The 27,916-nt window shown below is 39.1% G+C and overlaps 2 protein-coding genes across 11 annotated transcripts in view; both read right to left on the bottom strand.

Moving 5' to 3' along the window:
• The window catches only part of LOC129730314 (putative protein kinase C delta type homolog), a 145,674-nt gene that overhangs the window by 3,004 nt on the left and 114,754 nt on the right, over positions 1 to 27,916 (bottom strand). For all 10 annotated transcript variants that reach the window (XM_055690319.1, XM_055690168.1, XM_055689921.1 and 7 more), the window contains 6 exons: positions 23,224 to 23,360; positions 22,906 to 23,079; positions 8,519 to 8,673; positions 8,311 to 8,458; positions 8,074 to 8,253; positions 7,862 to 8,008 (listed from right to left, as the gene is read on the bottom strand). In XM_055690319.1, coding sequence (XP_055546294.1) covers positions 7,862 to 8,008; positions 8,074 to 8,253; positions 8,311 to 8,458; positions 8,519 to 8,673; positions 22,906 to 23,079; positions 23,224 to 23,360 — 941 coding nt within the window. The remainder of the gene's footprint in view (positions 1 to 7,861; positions 8,009 to 8,073; positions 8,254 to 8,310; positions 8,459 to 8,518; positions 8,674 to 22,905; positions 23,080 to 23,223; positions 23,361 to 27,916) is intronic.
• Positions 23,386 to 25,516, bottom strand: LOC129730817 (uncharacterized). Its single transcript, XM_055690436.1, has one exon. It carries the CDS (start codon positions 24,337 to 24,339, stop codon positions 23,470 to 23,472), a length of 870 nt encoding a protein of 289 aa, XP_055546411.1. The 5' UTR covers positions 24,340 to 25,516; the 3' UTR covers positions 23,386 to 23,469.

The following is a 27,916-nucleotide window of genomic DNA, read 5'->3' as shown; positions in this document are numbered from 1 at the left end:
TAAACCTACTGTAACACATGCTCGCCGTACTCTAATATGGGTGGATTGGGACAAATGGAACCAAAAGGAGTTTATAGTACTTTAGCTCAACTTCAAGAAAAAGTATTGCTATCATGATTCTTCTTGCCCCTTTTTAACCTATACGTTCTTGAAGTTATCGAAAAAATAAGCTAAAATATGATGTAACTTTGTAAGCAAAAGTCCTGGAGATATATAACCTTTGGCAAAAATGTGTGTTTTGTTTGCCCTAACAATTCCTCCGAACAATACTTTCGTGTAAAATGCAACTAACAAAAGTTAAGTACAAAAAACTAACTTTTAAGTAAGTACCATATAATATACTTTATAACTTTGTACCGAAAGAAGATAGGATTTTTATTTGTTCAACAAAGTTTCATATTTTTGAATCTTCTATATCTTTGCTGAACAAACTATTCTTCTATCTCTTAACATAAAAAAGTTATTTTTTTATTTTTAGTATAGTAAACAATTCGTACTTTTTGTCAATTTGCGATTATGCGGGTCATTCATACAAACAATTGTTCTGAATACTTTATTATGCTAGGATGAAGGTAAAAGGCGCTATGGAATTAAGTTCCACTTTTTGCCATAATGGATCACTGTGCATTGGTGTCTTCGCCAGTTTGCATCACGTAGTCCGAACTTGTCCGCAACACGAAATACTGTTCTCGCTATCTTTGTTGCCGATCTCAAGCTCCAGGAAGTAACTGAGCTCTCTCAAATTGGTGTTTTCTGAGAACTGTTACAATACCTTATAAACAGATTCATAGGCACGGGTCAGTATCGCTTTGCTTGAAGCCCATATTTTGAATATAGTCGTTGACTCCAGCATCGGACGGACTGTTCGAGTCCGTCCTTTTCCGCAGACAACATACCATGTTTTTCTTCAACTATACCGCATATCCAGGTGGCATGAAACTTTCAAGTCGTCGTACAAATAGGCCGTTTTCATATCAAAACTCTCTCCGTATAATTGGGGATGTCCGTGAGCGATTATACGATACTATTTTTGCGGGAATGTTGTCCGGCATTCTACAAAATGTCCCGCTCGTTCTTCGCCTCCATACGCAATCCTCACATACTTCACCGAAGATGGTCCTGAGCACAAGTCGTTTGAAAACGGCTAGTGCTTACAAGTCCTCCTGGAGCATTGTACATGTCTCGTGCCCGTAGAGGACTACCGGTCTTATGAGCTTCTTGTACATGATGCACTTGGTACGGGGGCGAAGTTTGCCAGACCTTAACGTCTTATGGAGTTCATAGTCCATAGACATCCAGCCACAATACGTCTGCGGATTTCTCAGCTGCAGTTGTTGTCTGACGTTACCAATGATCCAAAAAACACATTTTGCTTATCAAAATTATATTTTTCGAATCGAAAGCGAAGCTAAAGTTAAATATGTACAAAAAATCAATTGTAAAAACAAAGAAACAATGAAAAAGTTGCGAAGATACAACAAAGAACTGTACCAATTATATGTATGTACATTTATAGAGAAGCTACATAAAGATTTATTTTAAGAAAAAAAAAGGCGGACCCATCCTCTGTTTGGCACCATTTCAAAAAACAGGAAGGCACACAGTCGATCCCGACAGTGATGACTTACGAGGTCACAAGCACCAACGACACTGATGCTTCAGTCGAACTTTTTGCTACCTTTTTCAAATCAGTGTACAACCCCATCCTTACACCTGTTTCCCCCGAGTTGTTGAACTCCTTGCCGTCAAATGATGTACACCTGCCACGTCCGACATTCACTACTGCCGGGGTTACCACCGCGCTGAAATCTGTAGGCCCGTCAAAGGGTTCTGGTCCGGACAATCTATCTCCTGCTTTCATTCAGCGATGCGCGGAGGTACTCGCGTTACCGATATGCCGCATTTTCAACCTGTCTTTACTAGAAGGTACTTTCCCTAGCGCATGGAAATTGTCTGCTGTCACGCCCATCCACAAAACCGGCAACGCACACGACGTTAAGTACTACCGACCAATATCGATTCTCTGTTGTCTTGCAAAAACACTCGAACTGTTGATTCAAGATAGAATGTACGCAACCGCTAAACCTATTATACCGCAATATCAACATGGTTTTGTTAAAAATCGCTCTACTACCACAAACCTCATGGTCACACCACAACACTGTCAAGTGGACAGCGTCTACGTAGATTTTGCCAAAGCTTTTGATAAGGTGCCTCACGAACTAACATTAAGAAAGCTAGAAGAGTTAGGTTTTCCTAACTGGCCCATCTTGTGGTTCCGCTCCTACTTACAGGACAGATCGACCACAGTGAAATTTAATTCCGCAGAGTCAGCTCGGTTTCCAACACCTTCTGGTGTACCACAAGGTAGCCACCTCGGCCCTTTAATCTTTATTTCGTTCGTGAACGATTTGAGCCACCGCCTTATTTCTCATCACCTCATGTACGCCGACGATTCAAAGGTTTACCGAGTCATCAGCTCATTGGTCGATCGTGCCGCTTCACAGCAAGACATCGACAATATAGTATTCTGGTGTAACTTGAATGGCATGGAGATGAACGCAACGAAGTGTAAAATAATTAGTTTCACCAGGACGCGGACGCAGCAGCACTACGAGTACAGAGTGAATGGTTTCAACCTAGAACGTGTTTCTTCGATACAGGACTTAGGAGTTACCTTGAACAGTGTGCTCTGTTTCAACGAGCATATCACAGCGACAACGTGTAAAGCTTTCGCCCTGCTAGGTTTCATCTGTCGAAATGCTCGCGACTTCAGTGACGTATATGCTCTTAAAACACTCTGTTGCTCGATTGTGCGTAGCGTTCTTGAATACGCTGTTCAAATCTGGGCACCCCATCGTGAAGTCCCAATCAATCGCCTAGAGAGGATACAACGGTGTTTGCTTCGCTTCGCACTACGACGATTACCTTGAGTTGAGCCTCGTAGATTACCGCCGTATGATCAGCGATGCCGATTAATTGAACTGGAACCCTTGCACCAGAGACGCACATATTTGCAACGCATGTTCGCTTTCGACATACTGAGCAATCGTATTGATTGCGCTGACCTACTACAGCGGATAAACATCTACGTGCCAGCGCATCGATCACGACCACGCTCACTGTTCTGGGCAACTAGACATCAAACAGTATTCGGACAAAACCATCCACTGGAGAAATGCTTTAATCTATTAAGTAATAGCGATGCTTTTGATTTTAATATAACTAGACAACGTTTTAAAATTAGTATAAGGTATAATAACTAGTTAAGGTCAGTCTTTACAGCTTGAACTGGAGACGAAGTGAAATAAAATGAAATAAAAAATACACAACTTCGTCAACCACTTCGAAATCATCTCCGCTACTGCCTATGCTCATCACGCTCGGTTCTCCCTGTTAGCAGATACTTGCTCTTCGACGTATTCACATTCAATCTAACCTTTTTTGCTTCACGTTTTAGCTTGGTGTACTGTTCAGCAACCGCCTGGAACGTCTTTCCGACAAGATCCACGTCGTTAGCAAAGCAGATGAACTGGCTGGATTAATTGAAGATCGTGCCTCGCATGTTAAAGGCCGCACTTTTCATAACACCTTCAAGCGCAATTTTGAACATGAGGCAGGAATGACCGTCGTTTTGTTGAAGTCCCTTGCGTATTTAAAACGGGTTTGATACCGCACCCGAAATCTTCACCCTTCGGCACCAGCCATCGTGGCCTTAATCAGTCATGTTAGTTTCTCAGGGAAACCATTTTCGTACAAAACTTTCCATAGCTCAACATGGTCGACAATGTTGTAAGCGGCCTAAAAATCGAAGAAAACTTGGGGATGACACTTTTGGAGGATATGCCGAAGCGTGAAGATTTGGTCTGTTGTCGATCGCTCATCCACAAAACCCGCTTGATAACACAAACCCACAAACCTTCGTGCTAGCGAGAGACGGCGAAAGATGATCTGGGAGGGAACTTTGTAGGCTACGTTGAGAATCGCGATCGCTTGGTAGTTCTCACATTCCAACTTGTCGCCCTTGTATATTGAGCATATTACTTCCTCCTTCCACTCCTCCGGGAGCTGTTCTGTATCCCAGATCCTGCCTATCTGCTGATGCAGACAGGAAGCCAACTTATCCGGGCCCAGATTTATAAGCTCCACTGCGATGCCATCTCTTTCAGCTGATTTGAGCTGCTTGATAGCATCCTTAACTTCATTTATCGTGGGGGGAGGTATGTCTCCCCAGCCGCTGTGCTGACGAAGTCGTTCCTTCTACAGTCTTGGTCCTCTGAGTTTGCGCCAATAAGATGTTCAATGTAGTGCTGCTTTCACTTGTCGATCACCTCACGATCATCCGTCAAGATTTTTTCATCTTTATCCCGACACATTTCAGTTTCCGGTAGAATCTATATGTTTCTTGAGAACGATACAGCTGCTACATTTCCTCACACTACAGCTCTTCCAGGCGGCACTTTTTGTCCCGGAAAAGATGGATCTGCTGTCTTCGTTTCTGTTTGTATCGACTCACGTCACGACGGGTCCATTGTTTCAGCATCAATACCCGCGCTGCATTCTTCTCGTCAAGAATCGTTTGACACTCCTCGTCGAGCCAGCCGTTACGTCGATACCTCTCGAGGATCCCAAAAGCAATGGATGTTAATGGCGCTTTTGAAGGCTGCCCATCGAAAGTCTGGCGCATTTTGACCATCAGGAGATAGTAGTCAGAATTGACGTTTGAACCACGTCGATAATATCCAAGAAGTGCCTTCCGTCAATTAAAACGTGATCGAGTTGTGTTTCAGTCTGTTGTGATGATCTCCAGGTGTAGGGGTATGCTGGTAGTAGGTACTACGTATGGCCATGTTCTTGGAGGCGGTGATGTCAATGAGTTGAAGGCCGTTTCCGTTCGTGAACCGGTGTGCGCTGAACTTTCCAATAACCGGTCTGAATTTCAGTTTCTGGTCAACTTGAGCGTTGAGATCTCCAATAACGATTTTGATGTAGTGTTTTGGGCAGCTATCGTATGCAAGCTCCAGCTTAAAAGGCGTCCTTATTGTCATCGTTATTTCCTAAATGAGGGCTGTGCACGTTAATTATGCTCACGTTGAAGCACATTCTGTTGTCGATTGGCCACGCGCTTCTGCATTTCACCCATCACAATGAAAACTGTGCCCAGCTTGTGTGTGTTGCCGCAGCTCTGGTAGATGGTGTAACCATTTCTGTACGTATGTACCGATACTCCCTTCCAGCATACCTCCTGCAACGCTACAATGTGTAACTTGGGGAACCTCAGAAAGTCGGAAAGAAGACAGCACTGTTTACGCTGGCACCAGGACTTTGATCAGCCGCCCCTAACATGAAGATCAGACGCTTTTTTGAGCCGCCCATCTTGGTAAATAAACGCTCAAGTCTGCGATATGGTTAACGCGCCATTGATTGCGTCGCACCTTCTCACTCAGCTATTGTCGCATGACAACATTGTCTAGAATACACCAATCAATTGTATCAATGTTTCAGTTGGCAGTCTATTGTGATCGTATGATTCGTGGATGAGTGAGATAGGAAAATGTGAGAACCGGAACTCAGTTTGAGTCTGCTCCTAGGTGGTCAGCTCTCCATTTGGATCCCTGACAAATCCGGTGAAAAATTCACCACCTCGTTAAAAAAAACAACAAAACATACGCACTTGAAATTATATCTGAGCCCATAACTTATTGGACTATGGTTCAAGTGCAGGGATTTGCCAAACTTAATTTTAACACAATAAAATAAGGCGAAAGGTAATTCATTGAAGAAGATGTGTACACAACAAGTTCTCTCTTACGAATGATGCAATATGAAAAATGGTGGTCGTGCCGCACACACAACCGAACCGGTGATTGGCGTCACTACACTCACCACATGAGGTAGCTTAATACAAGAGATAGCAAGATCGTTGTACTAACATTTATATGCGTTGTTTGGGACAGTTCTATGGAGAGAGTATTAATGAAGGAAACGAAGAGCAGAATTTTCCTGACATTTGCTATAGAAGCAAACATTGTTCGCCTCCTTGTGGTGCGACTTGGGTAACGCTAAATGGACTCAAAAATCACTTGCTTGATGCGAATCCTATCCAATCCCCTGATTTCCTTCAATTCCGTAGTACTTACGCGAGAGTTGCTGAATCAGTGGCCTCATATTAAGTGAGTACCGCATCATCAATATCCTTTCTTATAGCACCAAGCTACGGTAGAGATGGGCTTGACCAGCAATTATGACTGTCAGGCCTACTTCGAATCAGCGAGAGCTTGTCCTGATTGGAATGCCAAGACGATCAAGCGCATTGAAGAATATCTATAAACTGCCCGTATACTACGCATCGTCAGAAAATGCCAGAATCACCCGGCAGTTTCTCAAGGATTGGTTTTTTTAAGGAGTTTATTTCCGAGGTCCTAAGGTGAAAAGATGCTGCTTCCGAGCATTGCAGTGCCGATGAGCTTGAAACTGTTGATGGTGAAGTCTCTACTCTCTTGTTGCTTCAATTTACGTAATTGTGATGGTCAAGTTTTAATTGTAGTAAAAGCTTTTGGGTGAGCTTATTGACACCGAGAAGAATTCGATGATATGGTTAAGTGAAACCAACCTCAAGGTTACTATGTTTTGGGTAGCCGATGTTCGCGACGAGGTAGGTACCTACTGATTCCATTGCCAAGTCGTGGAAAATGCTAGACACAGAACCAAAATTTAATGATGATGATGATGACGTACGGTTGTTATTTTTGATTTTCCAAAAATTGATGGATTAGGATAATATCGTGCACGAAGAGGACGAAGAGTTTGAGGTGATGCACGACGATGCTATTGTGAATATCATTTCACACATCGTTGTACAATTGTGAAAACATGGTTCCAACTGTCGAGGGAACAAATACTTCAACACATCAGACTGATGTGGAAGATGATTCTGGAAATGGAAGGATTTTGCCAGACCCATGTCAAGGCGACTGTTTCCTGAAGCTGCCACCGACCATGATGGCGCTAGTGTTGAAAACCTGGCCTTAAGCTTCATCATTGTGCCGGATAGGTGGTAACACGAATTTGTTATGTGCTTCTCATTATATTAAATTTAAGGTTATCCAAAACGTGTTGAAACATGTCTAAACGTGACCATTTATGTTGTGCACAAAACTCATAACACTTACAAAACAAAACAAACGTTCTTCGCTTGTTGCATTTTTACACATTGCTTGCAGCAACAGCTTATCTCGCATAAACGGAGCTTATTTGGCTGTTTCGAAAGCAGTGACAGCCTTTTGACGTATAATCGAGCCAAAGAGCCAGAGAAAAACGGCTTCAAGCGAAATGTATGAGAATGACGTTCGTGTGGATTTTGCGCCAACTTGACTGAAAGACTGGCAGCACCCTTTTAGAATTCAAAGAAATTTTGTAGCGGTGTAGGGTTATTTTTTTTTGAAAGTTTATCACTACTAACATTTGAAGAAGGCCGAATTTTTTTTCTGAGTCGATTTATCTGATAATGACAAGAAATAAAGAAAAGTTGTCAAGAGATGAATTCTAGGGAAGAAGGAGCATTCATTAAAAAATATTGGTAAAATTGCTACACCACGGATATTGCCGCCTTACAGTTTGCTCGAATGCATTAGTAATTGGCTAGCATGCTTTGAATAGTTTCGTCTACCCTTTATACCCTTTTCTGCAAATCATCGTACTCGTTGTATTCGATTTTGCGCAGCTTTAATTTGTTTGTATGACATTTGACAGCGTTTGCTCAGCTGTTGTTGGTGTTTTCAAAAATGCCAAAGAGGACAAAAGCGAATTCAACATAATTTTCACCCAATCGAAGGTAATCTGATGCCATGAACACGCTTACCACTTGCGGTTTGAACGGTGGTTCCAGTCCTCTTCTTTCCAGCTTCTGCCAGTCAATGCTCTCGAAAAATTGATGATACTTAATGTCGCTATCCTCGTCCATTGTGTTAAGGCACCCCAACCGGATCGTGGCGTCCTTTTCAAGTAGCTGCAATAATCGAATTAGTTGTTCTGTGTAGTGATCGAGACAAGCGACAATTGCGCAGAACTTACCGACTTCAACAGTTTGAGTGCCTCCTTGGACAGAAAGTGCGGAAACCATGGAATTTCATTGCAAATGGACCAGAACAGTTCGTCCTCGTCACAACCACTGAAGGGTGACTGTCCTACCAACATTTCGTATACCAGCACACCGAACGACCACCAGTCGACGGCTTGATTGTACTTCTGACCCTGTTGAAAAAATAGGCTGAGCGATCATTTAAAACCCCGCAATCCGGTGATACTTACTTTAATGATTTCAGGCGCCATATAATCCGGTGTACCACAAAAACTATCCGCCAGCCGGTCCAAGTAAATCTCTAGTTTACACATACCAAAGTCCGCTATTCGCACGTGTCCATCGTAGTCCAGCAGCACATTGTCCAGCTTCAGATCACTGTGCATGTGAATAAAACTTTAATTACCTTGCACAAGGCAACCTCAAACTTGCTCTTACCGATAAACAATACCCTTTCGGTGCAGGAACTTCAGTCCGGACACAATTTCCGCGGCGTAGAAGCGTGCCCGTGCTTCCGTGAACCGACCACTTTGCTGGATGTGGAACATCAAATCACCTCCGTTCAGGTACTCCATGACAAAAAATAAATGGCTCTGGAAACGATTGTGGAAAGATTAGAAATTTCTCTAACATTCTACGGAAATCAGTTTTATATACCTAAGTATGTACTATAACCAAACTTTGAAACAAGGTTACTCGCAGCTTATTAAAAAAAAATTTACGATTTCGTTGAATTTTTTTTGGTGAACTTTGGTTCTCGAAAATAAATTTGCTAAATTTGTCGTTTGTTTTGATTGTTTCATGTTCTGTCTCAGTCGCGAGAAAGCAAACGTGAACTTGCCGCGAGCAGCTATAAATCTGTCAGTCATAAAACAGAAGGAACAATCTTACCGTAGCCCGGTAGATCTAAGTTCAAGTCATTGCCATCGATACTGCGAAAGTCATTCCACCGAGGCATAGCTGTGCGTAGGATTTAATTTGAAGAGGGGTCAAATATTTTATGATTAGGCAACTATCATCGATACTTCGCCACTTGATTGTTTCCACGAGTTTTGTGAACCTTTATGAGCAACAATCAGCCTATCTAAAATCTTCGATGTTCCAGTGTTACATCAATCTCAGCTAATATCATCTTACGTTACGTGATGTTTTATATAATACCTACTATAATTTCGCTGTCAGTTTTTTTTGTTAAAAGGGTTTTTAACTGCATTGCAACTGTCAGTTATGATTAACTAAACTAATTTGATTCTTTCTGTCAGTTAAGTCTTTTTTGATGCTTTCATTCACCAGTCGACCTAAGTGACAAACAAACATATGTTTTCTAACTCAAGTTTTGAAATGTTCAATATTTTATAGCTCCCTGTTCACATCAATTAATAATCTCTTTTATTTTTTTTATATTTCCATTCTTATATTTTACTGTTTGAACATTTTCTAAGCATTAAAAGTATACACAGGTTGATAACTGCCATCAAGATACAAATGAAGCAAAAAATCAGAAGACTTGTGTGCAAAACCACGTCCGCAAAGTTGACCTAGAACTACATAATAATGTTTGTTACATTATTTGCATTTATTGCATTTGAGAATGATCGTAAGAAATAAGTAAACTTTCCCTTTTCAATAATTCTTTGATTCTCGGTCTCTTGGAATCATCCTGACACCGGAAAACGAATCGAATGAAATTTGGTCATTTTCGGAAACCGAAAGTCGCCATCTTGAATTTAAAATAGGCGTCTGGATTTGATTTTTGGCCTCTGGCTATTATAATGATTTGATGATGACCTTTTTTTGGTTATTTTCAAGAAACTGGAAATTGCCACTTTGCAATTTCAACAGACATCTGGGGTCGATTTCTGGTCTCTGAGCATTATATTGGCTAGGAAATGACCATTCTTGGCTCTTTTCCAGAAATTGGAAGTTACCGCTTTGGTTTTTCAAAATGGTTCAACTCGATGACGGAAATACCCATATTGGGTTGTATTTGGTCAATTTGGATTGAGAATCCGAAGTCATCTTGGATTTAAAAATGGCGTTTTATTATTTTCCGTCTCTGGGTTTCATTTTCCGGAAAACTCGATATTGAGTGATGTTTGGCCATTTTTAGCTGTTTTCCGAGTATCTTTCTGGTTCCAAAAGTGTCCATATTAGATGGTGTTTGAACTTGTTTCCAGTTCTGATTGGTTGAAAACTGTATTCAAAACATGGGTCGACAGTTTCCGATGGTACAATAGTTTATGTCATAAAATTCCCGCTTTCTGGTGGACGTATAACTAATTTTGCAATTGATTGATGCGAAAACGAAGCAAACTCATTGCAAACTAATCGAGTTATAAGTATCCGAAATTGTGCATTAGCAAAGCAAAGTCTTGGTGCTACATTCCGATTCGAAACTCGACCTTCTATTTATTATACACAGACTTCTCAGCCAACTGTTAAGTGTACATAACAATTGCGGGGCTAGCGCTACGATCCTATTGACACTAACAGTCTCTCCCGAGTCGAGATTCGAACCAACGACGACAGGCTTGTTGGGTCGAGACAAGCTGGAAGGAATTGGGCATTAGATGTTCCAATATAAAACAATCTTCTTACTATTTTTTAATTAATTTTAGACACTTCACATTTATTCTTACACCCTTTAGAAGCTTGCTGAAAAACGAATTTCTAGGGCAAAATGTAAAGGTCAGGTAAAATTAGTGATGCCTTCGAAATGTGAACTTTTTCATTACTTTTTTCAGATTTTATCTTTCTAATAAAGACTTTGTTAACTTCCCAGTCGCCTACAAACTGTATATCAATGAATCAAAATATATCTCAATGAAGTCGAAACCGCATACAGTGCTTGTTATCATTTATTATATTTACAACAGTTTGGAATTTCCTTCTACATTTACTAACAATTTGACATCATAATTTTAGTCCACTTGCATCTTTCCTATTTTTTTGATGTTCTATCTTCAATATTTTTCAATTTATTCTGATATTTTAGCTATTTGTCGTTTTCAAAATGTCTAATCTTCTTCACATTGTCAAAACTTTTCACTCTCATATATCATATTTACACGGTGACAAAAAAGTCCGGTTACACTTTTTTGGGGTCGCCTGTAGCCTACACGTTGCATCTCTCTGGTGCCAGCTATATGTCAAATGAAAGGGTTAACTTTGCTGCCCAAAGTGGCAGAGTTTCGTTTCTGTGCAGTTTGTTTACATAGAGTTGTGAGCCATGGCAGAGTTAAGAGCAGCTGTTATCGCTGAATATAGGAAAGGGTACAAACCCGGACACATTTTCAAACACCTAAAACCGCTCGGAATCAACCGGAAATTCGTGTACCGGACCATAAATCGGTACCTAGAGACCGAAGGCACCGAGGACAAGACACGATCTGGACGACCAAGGTCTGTGAGAACTCCAAGGCTGAAAAAGATTATACGAGACCGGATTCGCCGGAATCCCGCCCAATCTGCACGGAAGCTGGCCAGGAACCTTAAAATGAACCGAGAATCAATCCGCCTGCTTCTGCGCAAGGATTTGAAACTTACACCGTACAAAAAACAGGTGGTTCATGGGGTTACCAAAGCTACAAAGGACAAGAGGTACCGACGGTCGCGGGAGTTGCTCGGTTGGCGCGCAGATGACGAGATTATTTTTTCGGACGAGAAGCTGTACGTTTTGAAGCAAACAGTCAATCGCCAAAATGATCGAGTTTGGAGTGTGAGCCTCCAGCAAGCTCCTGCGGACAAGCTGAAAGTTTCCCGGTTCCAAAATAAGACGTCAATGATGGTTTGGGGAGCCATTTGCAAAAGAGGTAAACTGCCTCTTATTTTTTATCGATAAAGGGGTCAAAATCAACGCATCGTACTACCTGGACAAGGTTTTGAATAAAAATGTTCTGCCTCAAGCTGAACTATTGTTTGAAGACAATTACTACTGCTTCCAGCAAGATGGCGCCCCATCCCACACCGCAAAGGTTGTTCAGGTGTGGTGTGAGGAAAACTTGACCGATTTCATTTCGAAGAATGAAAGGCCTCCGTCGTCTCCGGATCTGAATCCACTGGATTATTTCGTGTGGGGATACATGATGTCGAAGCTGAACGACTATAAAATAACAAATATGGAGCAATTCAAGCGAGTTATCACGAAAATCTGGGACGAGATGCCGAAAAAGCACGTGCGCGCAGCTTGCGACGACTTTCCGAGACGTCTGAAGCTGGTTCGATCAGGGAAAGGTGGTGTAATTCCGAGATATCGTCTGTAAAGTATCTTTATGAGTTAGTGAATAAAGCTATGAAAGCCAGATTCAGATTTTCTTCTTATTCTTTAAAATATTGAGATTTTCCTGTGTGACCAAACTTTTTTGTCACCCTGTATTACTCTTTTAAGCTTTGGGAGTGTTGTCGTTTATAACATTGTTCACTTTTTTGTATGACATAATAACGTCTCTCGTAATTTATTTCTAACAGTTGAAACTCTTAGTTTTATCGACATTATTAACATTTTGTGCCATTTTTACAATTTTTTTATTCACTTTTTTATGATGCAGAACTGGTTAACGTTTTTGTCTATTTATGATATATTTTACATTTTTTTAAATAAATTTTATTTTAATCTTCTGTTTTATTTTTTACTCTTTGTTTTATTTTTCAATATTTTCACTGAAATTTATTATTTTTTCGATTTTTTTAACATTCTCAGTTCCTATAACATTTTCAAATTTTATCAAAAGTTTTTGCCAATTTGCACTAATCTGACCTTGATTTTAAAGCTTTTTATTCTTTAGAACTTTGTAGCCTTAAAGATAGATCATATAGGCATTTTTGACAGTTGAAATATTTTCAAAATTTTTAAATCACTTAGTCATTTTGATCGTTCTTGTCTTTCATAATATTTTGTTATTTTTATCTTTTTTGACATTTTTCAAATTTCCATTTTTGTTCGGAATTTTGACCTTTCGTTCTGTTTTTTTTTTGCATTGTTTACCACTTTCGACACATCCAACAGTATTTTGGAAAACCCCAAACATTTTTTGTTCCTTGTTTATTTTATGGAAATCAATCTTTAAAATTTGTGTTGTGTTGGCTGCAGTCATATCTAACAAACCGCGAACAAATAGTACGCTTTCAAAACAAACCAATTTCAGTTATCTTTGGTGTCCCAGGGTTCGCATTTGTGTCCACTGCTTTTAATTTTTTATGTAAAAGACATTTCCCTCATACTTAAAAAAATAAATATATCAATTTACGCAGACGATATAAAATCAGCAATACTAGCGACGCAGAAGAATTCCAGAAAAGGCAAGTCATTCTGCACACTACATGCCTAAAAATGTAACGCAATAACATTTAGTCGAAACATTGTATCATCTCTAGGAGATCAAGTTTTACAAAAATGTAAGATTTTAAGGAACTTAGGAGTAATCCTGGACACAAAGCTAACCTTTCCAGAACATTATAACTTTATCATCAGACCATAACACATTGACGTCACGCATCTGAGTTTGACAGATACTAGTAATTTTGTTTACCTTCGGACGATGTAGTGACCAAAATATTCTTCAAATATTATTCGTGAGGTACCAGTATGCTAAGAACAATTATAAGTTGAGCAGGATTTCCGTTAAGCACACGATTGCTCAACCAGAAAAAAGTACGGAGCCCATAACGTAAACAAAATTACCACTAACTGTCAGAAAAGTGAGGTTAAAGAAATTCGGTGAGATGGTCTGTTGTATATTACACTAGCTACTACTTCGTTTTTTTTTTCTTTTTATTTAACAAATTTTAAACATTAGAAGCATGGGAATTCTTAATTGATTCCACATACTTCCAAAGATTGATTTTGTGGATTTGTTTATAGTTTGTAAATGCATGACGAATCATTTTTCATTTTCATTTTCATTTTTGGGTGCAGAAGGGGGTTGCAGGGCCAAGTCTCCAGTGTTTAAGAGCCAGTTCGCGAGAGCCGCAACCGCCTTTCTGAGGGACGTTGTTTTGATGTTCTCCGATTGGGCTGAAATTTTCAGCGTTTGTTTGTCTATTCAAGGTAGGAAGTTTTGAAAAATTTCAATTTTTTTCATTGAGGTTAAGTGGGGTAAAACGGCCCTTGAAAATGATATGTCCAAAAACTAAAAAGTGCAAAAACTCCTGCTAGACTTGATGGATTTTTCTAAAAATTTGTGGTATTATTCTACACTAAGAGTACTTCAAAATACATGGTCACAATATATGGCAAAGAGGTAACATTTCGAAAAAACGCATTTTTCTTTAAAAAATTTTAATTTTTCAGGGTCATTCTATTTTTTTCAACATCGCTAGAAAAAATATCTGAATATGGCGTTTTGTAGAGCAACTCGAGAGCTTTAATGTTATGTATAAGCCAAGTGTGCCAAATGGGGTAAAACGGCCCTAGAAGGTTTTTTTCAAAAAACCGTCAAAATTACTAAAATCACTATAGTCCCTTCTAGATTTAATAGATTTTACTGAAAATTTGGATTATCGCAATTTGGACTAAAACGTTCCTTGAAGATTGGAATAAAACGTTTCTTGAAGATTTTTTTTTTTCGAAAAACGCCGTCAAAATCACCAATACTGCAAACTCGGGTTAGACGTGATAGATTTACTGAGAATTTAGATAATTATTCTAAGTTAATACGAACTTAAGGGCAAGATGACAAAAATGACTAATAGATTTACATAACTAAAAAAATATTTATCTTGAAAAATACTTGGCGATTTTCGGGGAGCTATTTTCTCTACAGAAAAGGTCCAGAACCCGAAGTTAGCATTTTATAAACAACTACAAAGCTTTTATTTGGCATAATATCCAGATGCATCTTTTTGAAACTGACTAAAAAGGACTAAAGTTTTCCTTGACTTCAAGAAAAGCTTCAAACAAGGTAAAAGATATTATCGACATGACGGTTGCGAAAATAAATAATTCCAACCGAGTTCCTACTTATCCGTGGACCAGACTATATCGTTATTTGCACGATTCCCTGCAATATTTATGTAGGCAAAATTTAGCGTAAAGAAAGATGGTGCTTTGATGAACGTTGAAGAACATCATGAGTATAAATTGTAAAGCATTAGTGTCCGAAGTCGTAATTTTTTTAAATGATTGTTCCTTTTTATTGATACAACAGCAACCAGAGTAACATGATTTTTTGACCAACACTCTGGAAAAAGCGAAGAATGAGACCGATGACAATAAATTCAAAAAAAAAAAAACAAGAAGTTCTTTTTAGTAAGTTTCCAAATGATGCATCTGGATTTGATATCACATAAAAGTTCTTTAGTTGTTTTATAAAATGCTAACTTCGGGTTTTGGACTGTTTTCTGTTGAGAAAATAGCACCCTGACCAAGAAAAAATTTTTTTTTCGTCATGTTAATCTATTTGTCACTTTTGTCAGCTTGCCCTTAAGTTCGTATCTAGCTAGAGTGATAATCTAAATTTTCAATAAATCTATCAAGTCTAACCCAAGTTCTAGCAGTTTTGGTGATTTTGACGACATTTAAGGGAAAAAATTTTCAAGGAACGTTTTACCTCAAATTGCGTATCTTCTGGTGAAGTAGGTAGTTCTGGTAAGGTTTTATCACTGTAATACAAATTTTTAGTAAAATCTTTCAAGTCTAGCAGGAACTATAGTGATTTTAGTGGTTTTGACGGTTTTTTGAAAAAAACCTTCGAGGGCCGTTTTACCCCATTTGGCACACTTGGCTTATATATGATATCAAAGCTCTTGAGTTGCTCTACAAAACGCCATATTCAGATATTTTTCCTAGAGATGTTGAAAAGAGTAGGATGACCCTGAAAAATGACAATTTTTCAAAGAAAATTGCGTTTTTCTCGTTTTATGTACCAGAAGAGACATTTAGATTTGGCATCGCAGCACAGTAACCCGAAAGGGCCAATAAATCCTGCGTTGGTATGCTGTGTAGTAAGACAAGATTGAATATAGGGGATAGTCGAAGGGAACGAATCAGATATTTAATATAATAATAATAAATCGCTGAAATGATTGGTTTTATCGAAATAAGAATATACATGCCTTGAATTGTACCTATAGTATCGTTACTTGTATACATTGGTGTTTGGATGCTTTACGTCTAATTTTGTGCCATTCCATAATGTTGGTTGGTTCCGGTTTCTAAGCATTATTTGTTGAATGGTTTTTCCTCTCTATCGAAAGCTGTTATCTCTTGAAATGGTTGTTAATATACTGTTTCATATGCTATCTTATTTTTTTTAGAAAGGTAATACGTCAGTATCAAAGTGGGATATGGGTTTGATACTATTAGAATACTTTTTGTAGTAACTTCTGTTATAACACCTAACGAAAACACAACCAGGGAGGTTTTTCTCGTAACAAAGTAACAGCTTCCTAATACTACCACGAAGGAAAAGCGCGTAGAATCAGTCCACAAATAATTACTTTTATATGTGCTTCGCAACTCGAATGGTACAACATTTTCTCTGCTATCATATGAGCCGATGCGGACCAGAGTGGTCTATGTGCCATCGTGCAAATTGTTCAGGAGAAGCAATTTTCGAAAAATCTCTGAATAAAATTCTGTTCAACGGATTCTTTCAAACAAAATGTTCTAATATAAAGGTTATGAAGTGGTTCAACATTGGGATACATAAAATTAAGAGTTTTTTTGCGAAATCGGTGATTTTATCTCACCAATGTACATAGACCACTCTGACTTCATATATATATTCACTAGAATCCTCGAATCGTTTCGAAACAGAGTGGTCTATGTACACTAGGGTGGGGAAAAATTATCGATTTTCCAGAACCAAGCTTTTTAGGTTCCTTTTGGGGCCCCAAACAACCCTAAACTTACCGGAATTCGATTGGTTTTGTCTCCGCTTGGCGCATTGCATTTCAAATTTGTATGGAAATTTTTAAAATCTACTTTTTTGAATTTACCTTTCTAGAGAGCTCAATAATACTCTAATAATGCACTACATTATGTTAAAGTATAGTATTTTAGATGCCTAACAACTTTGCCGAAGACACTGAAGAGCTAGGATGTCCATAAGAAGAGCTATAGCTGTTCAAAGTTGAGTATGTCGATTTAAATGCAGAAAATCTTGTTTTCTGCCAACATTACCAATGTACCGGCGTCGGTAGGATTCCCATCAGAAGTAACCTGTCGTAACGAGTTTATACACTCAACTGGACCAAGCAAACAAATTTAGGTCAATATTCTAGTCGTAGGTAGAATCTACAACGTGTTTCAGAGGTTACTTCTGATGGAAATCTGACTGACGCCGGTACACTTGCAGTGTTGACAGAAAAAGTAATTTGCAACATAAATTCCGACATACTCAACTTTGAACGGCTCTAGCATTTTTTTGGCACACCCTAGTTATTTAGTGTCTTCGGCCAAGTAGTTAGGCATCAAAAAACCTACCATTTGAAGTCATGAAACCTTTGGTTTGAGCCATTTTGAGCTCTTTAGAATGGAAAATGCAAAAAAGTTGGTTCTTCCATACAAATCTCCATATAAATTTGAAATGCAATGCGCCAAGCGAAGACAAAACCAATCGACTTCCGATAAATTTAGGATTGTTAGGGGCCCCGAAAAGAACAAAAAAAACTTGGTTCTGGCCTTCTGCTATTAAGTTTCGTTTTTTCCATATAACAATTCCCCACCCTAATGTACACAAACCTGGTAAATGACAAAGAAAATGACGGTAAATCGTATGAAATGGCTAGTGTCACATGTTATATGATACATATAGCATGTCACATGTAAGATGTCACGCGTTACATTACATGTAACACAAGATATTACATATTATATAATATTTTACATGCTACATTTTTCGTGTTACATTACGTGTAACATGTTACATATCACGTGTGACATCTACAAAACAAGTGGCATGTTTCTTATCACATGTAATATGCTACATGTTACTTGTTACATGATAGTATTACATCGATTTATGTACATAGACCACTCTGTTCCGAAACAAAACGGCCATTCTGTTTCGGATTAATTCTAAACACAGATTAAATCAGCTTTAAAATTCGATTTTCCGAAATTTCCTTAATCTCCCAACTTCAGCTTCTTGAGTTGATGCGGTTTATGCAAAAAACTCATTTTCAAAAAAATGGTCTCTAGACCACTCTGTTCCGCAACGGCTCATATGAAGCGCGTTGCATGCTCATTAACCTGCAAATAGTCAAACAGTGCCGCAAATTAAAAAAAAAAAAATGCTGAACAAACTATGCAAAAAATAGTCCCTTAAATCGCATGATGCGGCAGTATAATCTACATAATTACAATCGTCGCTGAACTTAGTGCTCGAAAAAAGATGCCCAAGTAGCAAAATTTGTTTCGATCATGAACTTTGTGCATCACTGCAACAAATTCTTATGCTAAACTAAGTTGCAGTTACATCTCAGTTGCTTATACAATGACAAAAAAAGCGCAAGAGGCGGAGCCAATTGCAACATTTTCGTTGTTTCATGACAAGTTTCAAAAATGAGACAGCAATGTGTATGAACTTATGCGTGGAATTTGATAACAACATGGTAAATGCTGCATGGTCAGATTTCAGCAACGAGGATGTATCGTAGCAGCAACTAGCGTGAAATAGCAACTACATGACGTTGTAATAAGATTGTAAAATGGCAAATGGTCAGAATGGAAAAAGATTGTCTGTATAGCGATTTATATTTGATTTCCAGAAATTTGATGAGGATTCAACTCCAGTTATCAATTTCTATCCAATTTTCTCGTTTTTATTATTTACGTCATTTGCTGTAGAAACACTTGCTATTTTATGGCTCAGTTTTTAATTTTGCTTTCCTTATCATGCTCATGCTCATTCTCAGTTTTTAATTTTGCTTCTTTAATTCATCAGCTTCTCAGCGTGTTAATAAAATTCAAAGCAATTTATTTTATTTCGTTCTAAAGACCCACACTGTTTGGACGACTTCCATATCAAGTATCCAAAAGTTACAACGCAGTAAATAAACTCATCTCAAAAACAAATATAAGGCAAACGCTCGAACAAAAGTTGCTGTTACATAGCTTGAGAACATGACAGCAACTTTTAGAAGTATTGTTGTGTGTTTGTTTTGTGTATCTCGCAAGCATCACGTTGGAAACTTATATGCTCCACCCACTAGATCTATTCAGTGAAGGCTAGGTTTTCAAATGCCGTTTACACGTTTCAACAACAAATCCAACCTCGCGAATTACGTTGTTGGTGTGAAAATTTTTGAAGCAGCGATGCAAGTTTAGTTGTTTCTTGTATCTTTACAATTTCATCGTAGTAACAAAAAATGTTTCTTAAAACCTCGGAATTTCATTAGGGCAACAAATGATCACAATTTATTTTTTGTTATGTTTCAATTGTTGCTTGGGTGTATTCTATGTAGAAAGTTCCAGATAATCGAATTATAACGATTACATCCTGACCTTGTTAGTGGTATGTTTCGCCTTATTTCACGTTACTCTTGTAATGTTCATATTTAAATCTATATAACAAGAATCACCGCTAAACTCATTGCCTAAAAGTGAACTTATCCTATGTATAAAAATTCCAGTGAATCGTAGGGTGGTTTTCAGATTCTGACCCCAAAAGTGGTGTACTTCATTCCGACTCACCGTATTTGTGTGCTTTTCGAATTGAAATCGCTTTGTATAATTGCAACTATACATCATGAAACAATTGCAGAAATTTAACATAATTTAATTCTATAGTTTGAACAATTTCATTTAATTTGAGTAAGTTTTCAAGTTATATCGACATTTGACTTTTTTTTTTAAAAATAATTTTTAATATTGCATCGAGTTTGATGAGATTTTCATAGTTGGCGTACTCTACGTTACAGTTTATCAAATTTTTTTTTTCGAGAAAATTTTTTTTACAACAGTATCAATTTAAAACAACAGGTTGAACAATGAAGTTCAGGGGCACTGATACTGAGAAAAATACACACATTTTTGACATAACTTCCTGAAAGTTTTGAGTTGGTGTTATTTCTTGTTCAAGAGATATGGGGTTGCAAAGTTTCCCGACGCAACTTATAATGGTAAACTTAAAATTTAAAAAACATTCTTTCAGAGAACTAAAATGTTTTCTCGTGAACATAACGTTTAAGCGACTAACCGGGCGAGGACTTACTATGCGAACTCTCACGTAAATTGACTCGCTTTGGTAATTGCTAGTGACACCAAAATTCACTAGAATGTTTAAAAAATTAATCTTGATAGGGCAGCTATTTCGAGCTTTGGGGTAGCATTTTTTTCGGGTTCGCCACAGAAGGCAGAAGCACGAAAGGTAGAATCATGAAAAGCAGAATTCTATGACCGTATACACAAGGCAGAATATTTCAAAAGGCAGAATTTCGAAGGGCACGAAAGGCAGAATCACTGGTAGCAAAACCTGACTCACGATAGCCAAGTGCGTGATGACAAATTGGTGCGAATCCTGGTCACGGTATCAAAGCTGATAGTCTGCCTTTTTATTTAATATTATTTGGTAAATAGACATAATAACTGGTCACAAGCAATGACCAGTTTTGATGGGGGGTGCAAATCAAGCCTAGTTTTTAGATCCGAAACACGCAAACTGGTTTGGCTCAGGTCCTTAAGACTCTCATGGCATTGCGGGGAAAAATTTGTCGATGTAAGATGTAACTTACACTAGTCTCAACGGCTTGTTGGTTATAATTAACATAAAACAATTCATGCGGCGAAGACGCATAATCGAGGGCAAGGAACCGAGGCGGCACAAAGCCGCGGTCCGAGCCGGCCGCCGACCCGCCGTCGGAAGCGGCGGCCTCTCGCATACAAACAACTGATCTACTGGTTTTCTAGGATTATTCTTTTTTCTTTCCCTTAGTTAAGTCCGAACGAGTGGAAGCGAGTAAGGACAGCATACACTTGAACAATAGAGTCGGCCAAAGGCCGCGAGTGTGTGTTGTTAAAAGAAAATAGACCATTTCTTGATTCTGCCATTCGTGCTCTTTGTGATTCTGCCATTCGTTATTCTGCCTTATGAAATATTCTGCCTTTCGTAATTCTGCTTTTAGTGATTCTGCCTTTCGTGGTTCTGCCTTTTGATTTTCTGCCTTTCGCTTTTGTCGACCAGTGTTATTTACAAATGCATCATGTGTAGAACCATTCGAATTAAAATAATATTTCGCCGCTCCGCAATTTAAATTTCATATATGGTCCTTTTCAGGGCCACTACAAATATCACTAAAAAGTTTGATGACTAACAATCTGCATAGTTCTAAGTCAATAATGCGGTTGCGTCTTAGAAACTTGATTTGATGATTACCATTCTTCAATGCACTGCTGATTCTCCTTAATTTCTGTCTGTGAGCGTTCCATAGTTTTTTTTCCTCCATTTCAGTAAATACTGCCAAAATTTTACTTTTTCTCCTGGTTATGTTAGAACCCCTACAAACCCCTCCCGTGCGCACGGCTCTGCATCTAGTTAATTTTCATTCGACTCCGCATGAGAAAAAAAACTGTCTCGATAGATTGGCCTCAATTCAATTTTCTGTCTCGTTCACATTTCGCTTCAATCAACCGCGGTAAGTCGCACACGCGTACCACACTTCACTAGTATGTGCCATGCCTCAATTGGCTGATTGATAGAAGTCGGTCACTGGGTATGGAAGAGGATCAAAACTGTCCCAATCCCAAGCCAATTCTTTGTTCGTCGTCGATGGTAATATGGCGAAGGTGTTGCTGCTATTAGTTAAAGTTTTCCCAAAATAACCACCAGCGCGACTTGGAATGCCAAACGAGCGAGAATACGTTCACTTCAATCATTTGTCACTAGAAAGCAGTCAGTCCGAGAGCGGCACGTCCATCCCACAGATAACGGGAAATGTATTTAAGGATCGGTCCGATCATATGATTGAAGCACCCATCCTATTTAGGCGAAGAGCAATCAGCGATCATGATCGACTGACTTGGTTTGCTAAATGATGTGTGTTTGCTTGCCGTGTACGCAGTAGTGCATCGGTGTCGGAGAGGCAACGCATTCTTTGCTGATTAGCGCGCGGTTGTTGCTATTACGGCTTAGTATCAGCATCTTGACGTCACTGCCAACGAATTACGAGCAGTGCAGCAATCGATCATCACCGAACAAATCAGCTGCTGACTGCAGTTTGGTTGTGTGAACATTTGTAACATTCGTTGTCCCGTCACCGTACAAGTTAGCGTCATTAGCTCGCTAGCCAAATGACGAAGACAACGCAAAATAAGCTTGAATTAGATTACGTATGACACGATGTAAACTCTTTGAGGCTGGGTTTGACAAACCGCATCGGAAATAGTAATACGAATTTGAGAATTTTTCATATAAACTATACGCGAACAAAAATAAGCAGGTTGATAATAAGGCGACTACATTTGTTTTACTCGATGGAGGCGCGTTATACTTTAAATCAAGTAATTTAGATTCCACCCACTCTGCACTCTAAATCATAAAATCATTATTACCAATTAATTTTTTTAATCATGGGACATGTGTTTTCTTAAATTAATATACATTGTATGTAAATATCTGTCGCTCTTTTTCTCCTCTTCCTAGTAGCTAAAATGAACACAATGCACTAAACGGACACTCGATATGCCGAATGGCGACAAGAAGACGTGTTCGAAAGTCTAAAAATAATTTCTCTTTGATCTAAGCGTAGATAGGAGTTCCGTGAAATTTGACTAGCTTTGGGACTCGGGCGGGGACGGATCGATAAACTACCTCCGCACCAGACGAACTCCTTCAATCTGATATTGATTAGTGTTTTTTATCATTATCTTAATCCTGAATACTTACATCTGTTTGAAACGTACAAAACAGGTGGCACAAAAATGGATGTTTGGTGCCCAGCGCTAAAACTTTCCGCTCGATCAGTGTACAGTCGACATCGTCATCCTCCAGTACGACGTCCTTTTTTAGGCACTTCACCGCGTAATAGTACTCTGTATTCCTTAGCTCAGCTAAAAATACCTACTCGGTTTTCCCCCGAAACGGATGGACGGATTCATTTTTTTTTTTTGGCAGAGACAAGAAACAGGAAAAACCAATAATTAGGTGCTAAGTTCAACCGTGCGGTGGAAACGGCCCGAACAAGTCAGTGCCGCTAATACGTACCTTTCCAAAACTACCTTTTCCTAACACAGTCAAAAAATGGAAATCATCAACGTTGTATTTCCTAAAACGGGGTATTACCGTGGCCGGAGCAGTCAGTTTACCCGTTTTCTGAAATTGTGCATACGTGTAGGATGTTTCTGTTCGAAAATAAAAGATAAAAAAAGAATTAGTAGAACCGTCTTTTAAATTAAGTGTGCAGCAAGGAAAATCGATTCGTACAACTTTACACAAAAAGAAAAGGCAAATTTACACGTCGAATCGTCGCTTTTTGATGATTTTTTTATGTATGGTTTTATTTTCGATGAAACGCAGCGATCCAATTAATCTTGAAAAGGGTTGAATGAAACTTCCTAATAACTTCGCTACGGGTTCCAGCATGTCACCCAAGGCAGTCAATATATTATGCACGAAAACTATCGGCGGTTGTATCAAGCCGTTAAACATTACCGCCAGTAGTGGTTTCAGTAGATAATCGGCAGTGATCTGTAGAAAGCCTACAAAAATTGCTCGCAGAATGCCATACAGCAGAAACCGATACAGCTGCAGCCAGAAACTAATGACGAACGTTGCTCCAATGTTAATGGTGCCGAAAATTTCGGCCCAAAATTTGGTGGCATGATGGTGCGTCGACTGAGCGAGAGCTTCCGTGACCAAATGTGGCGGACAATCAGTGGTACGGTAGAACTCCGGCCTGCCATGGTCGAAATAGTAGATTTCCATATTTTCGAACTGTGGACTAACTTCATCATCCTGAGGGCAATTGGGCTCCGCCGCAGGGCAGCACTTTTGATTAAATTTAAAGAACACTCGTTTAAGACTTCTCCGAACGTTGGGTTTCGCCTGGTGCTCCTTGACTGCAGGACGTGACGAGCCGCAAGAACCACTGCACTGGGCTCGAGTGTAGATGTTCCGGTGCAGTGTTGAAGCTCGTTTGGGTTTTGTCGCTTTGGGAACCAGTCGGAATTCGATCTTGCTGGGGGATTTCTTCAGCAGACTGGGCGGTACATGTAGCTCGTAGTATGGAAGGATCGTCGATTCCGAGGTTGTCGAACGGTACTCGCTGGTGGTGTTGGTAAAATTCTGCTCTCCACTGGTATCTCCGTTTTGCTCGGTCATTGCTCGAACTGTTACCTAGTTGTGAGTTTGAGCGCTGTCAAAATGAATGCGGCCAACTGTGATCGAGTTGATTTGTTAAAGTGATGGGAAATAATTTGCTGGAATAAATTTCCTGTCTGAGGTTCCTCAGGGTAGCTTTCATGGCCCTATTATTTTAAATATGCAAGTGAGTTTGAAAACAGGAAAATGGAATGAATAGACTTCATCCCGCGCCAACTCAAACCGATAAAACCGTGACACCACGTGACAAAAAAGGATCATTAATTAGATTCGATCGGTGAATATCCAAATTGTATTTTGCAGCTCAATTTGGCAGCTAACTTATCGACGGAAACTAACAGTCCGTCAGTCAAAGCACTAATGATTGAGGACGAAAATATCGTGTCGCCTGAAATGCAATCTTTACACGGTCTCTGGAGCGCCATACGAGTTTGGGTTAAACTGCCAGTGTAGACGAGAAGCGGCGTGCAAAACACGTCCCTGCATCCCATCATATCGGATCCATTTACTGCGCCCGGTATCCACGGGAAACCACTGCTCATTCATTATACCGTCAAAAAAGTCGTAATTCAATCAACCTCTCTGCCACCTTCAAAAATTCCCCTTCGCTGTGGAGCAGCAGGAGTGTATCGTTGGTGTTTTTTTTTTCTTTCTGTGTCGGTCATAAAAGAACCATACACAGGTAGGAGCAGCGGGTTTATTTTTATACAGAAACTTACAGCTCGACGTCTACGACGGGCAGCAGCAACAGAAACATTGATTTTGGATTTGGCATGTTCACTCGGCTTATGAGATACGAAGCACAATGGTGCGAGTTTGATAAATTGATGATGAGGGAGATATAAAAACAGTTTTTTTTTGGGTGAACTAAGATGCAGCAGTGATCTATGTATAGAACTAGAGGTATTTTTATTAAAATTATCATTTCAGTTTATGCGTGTAGGGTTCTGTACCCATAATTCTGTTGACGGAAGGAAATGTTGATTAGTTTAGCGGTTATTCGCCCAATAAAATTTGTAGCATCAGGTTGTGGTAATATCATTTTTGACCGGAGGTGTTACTGGATAAATTGAGTTTGTATTTTAAAACAAAACTTGCATTTTTCGGCAAATGCAGCCAATCTTATTTGAATTTGATAGTTTCATCGTGTTTCTCGGAAAGTTTTACGTAAAAAACACTCATCAACATTCGATCAGATCGACCATCAAACATTGTTACCCAAATTGTCTCGGCTCGGCATTTCTACTCAACTGGTGACCTGGTTGAAATCCGATCCAACCGATCGTAAACGTTAGAGTAAAGATTAATGATTGTGTATAACGGCCTTTCTAAAATAAGTCTGGTGTTCCACAAGGCAGTAATCTCGTACCGCTGCTATTTATTCTGTTCTTCAATGACACTGCTTCAATACTAGATAATCGTTGTCTTAAACTGGTGTATGTCGACAACTTGAAGTTGTATGCTATTGTACAAACACAGGAGGATTGTTGGCGTTTACAAACATGTCCAAGTTTGTTTGTTGGCTGGTGCCATCGAAATAAATTGACTACACTGGTCAACACAGGTCCACTCCAAAAGCTCAAATCGGAAAAAATATGAAAGATTATAGCTATTCAATCATTCTTGTGAATTTTGGTGTCCTTAGGAATTTTGTTCGAATTAAAAAATGACCTTTGATTTAGACTGTTAAGGAATGACATCGATAGCAACATGGTAACTAGGCTTTGTATCCAAAGTTGCAAAGGACTTTTCTAACCCATATTGTTGAGAAGATTACCCCACTCGTATATGCGGTTTTTATATGGCATCCCTATCTGATTACGTCGAGACTTAGGATTGAACGGGTTCATAAAAGGTTTATTCGCCTGGCACTAAGAAACTTACCCTGGAGAAACCTCAACAGTTTTCCATCGTATTCTGATAGGTGTACCAGGTTTGGAAACAATGAAGACCACTTTGAGTTTGACGAACTAACCCGATATTTTGTGAATAGGTATAGAACTGTGATTCAAATGTGATAGAACTGTGAACTAGCTCATCTATTCATTAAGATTTTCATTGTCAGATGGATTATTCAAATACGAATACAAACCCAAATTTGAACCAATCACGAGATATTATATTTCAACGAGAATATTATTGAATTCCTAATTGTCATCAAAGTCATTTTAAAATTTCTGTTAACTTTCTAACGTATAGAATAACCCGCGGATTTTTCTGGTTATAAAGGAATAAAATTTTTTTCCTTCTTCAGTAGCAGTGTTGCCAGTTTTTTTCTTCGTGAGCATAACAAAAACAGTGAAAACGTGTTGTTTGCATTGGGGAGGGGGTGCTTAAGGACACGTGCCTCCCAAAATATGGCTAGCCGCTATGGCTATGGCTTCTCCCACAAAAATATCTGCCCCGGGCTCTCCAGCACCTAAATCCGGCCCTGTAAATAGCGTGTGGGGTAGGGGGGGGGGGTTCTGCAATCGACACTCAAGACCAGGTTTTTTCCAAAGTGACGCTAGGTGAAAAACTCTCCTAACTTTCAGCAAAAAGCAAAATCTGTAATGGTCGTGTCTAAGCTTGTGCCCATATACACTAAAGGGAAGGTGTTTAGCTTTCCACGAGCGATAATAACGGACAGTGTATCTTCAGTTGGCTCCGTTAAACATTATTTGAGCCGTGCAAAAGTGCTACATGTGCCATTAAGTATTTTTACAACATAACTGCACTAAATCAAAGTTTCAAAAAATGGTACATGAAAACATAACCAGTTCTGGTTGAGAAACTTACACAAACTTCAATGGAAAAACATGTAGGTACCACTTTTGTTCTATGGGAAAAATATTTTTTTTTATTTACATTTGGTCGGCCACCAGCACAACTAGGGCTATTTGGGCCGTGAGGTTATACAATACATTACAGGAAAGAAAAAAATAACATTACAAATACATTACTCTAAAGCTAACTTATGGTACTAATATTTAAGGGAAAAATAATGACAACCAGAAAACGTTGAGAGCAAAAGTGGTACATGTCCGTTCAGCCTGAGCATGAAGGATGCCTTATAGCTCGCTAATCTTAGAACATTCATGTCTTCAGCAGAATTGTCCAAGTGATTGAGTACTATAGAATGATGATCTGTTTGTGAGGGAATTCTGTCACTTCGTGGTGCTAGTGTACATGCATTTGGTAACAAAAGAAATTTTACATAATCTAGATCGACTGGAGCCAATTCAGAGGAAAACACCCTGGTATCTTCAGGATTGTTGTTTGGCCGATAACAACTGCACGATGGACTCAGGTTCAACTTTCGGTAGACTACCGGTTGCTCTCCGGATCCAGAAATACCGTAGAAAAGGGAAACTGAAAATTATTTTGGCTATAACTCTGGTATAAGTTATCAGACCTCGGCTTTTCTTTGTAATTATGGTAGGTATAATATTGCATGTGACAGTTTCGAAAAAAAAAAACACGGAAAATACCTGTTCATAAAAGCAGACAGTGTATGAGATTAGAGGAGCGAAAAATGAGCGAACTGAAAATATGATACAGCCTTGGAAAAACATACACCAGACGGGACTAGGACCTG

This window comes from Wyeomyia smithii, chromosome 1 (genome assembly GCF_029784165.1).
Source record: "Wyeomyia smithii strain HCP4-BCI-WySm-NY-G18 chromosome 1, ASM2978416v1, whole genome shotgun sequence".
NCBI classification, from domain to species: Eukaryota; Metazoa; Arthropoda; class Insecta; order Diptera; family Culicidae; genus Wyeomyia; species Wyeomyia smithii.
Note: the sequence above shows the minus strand (reverse complement) of the source record. Positions and strands in the feature narration are given on the sequence as shown.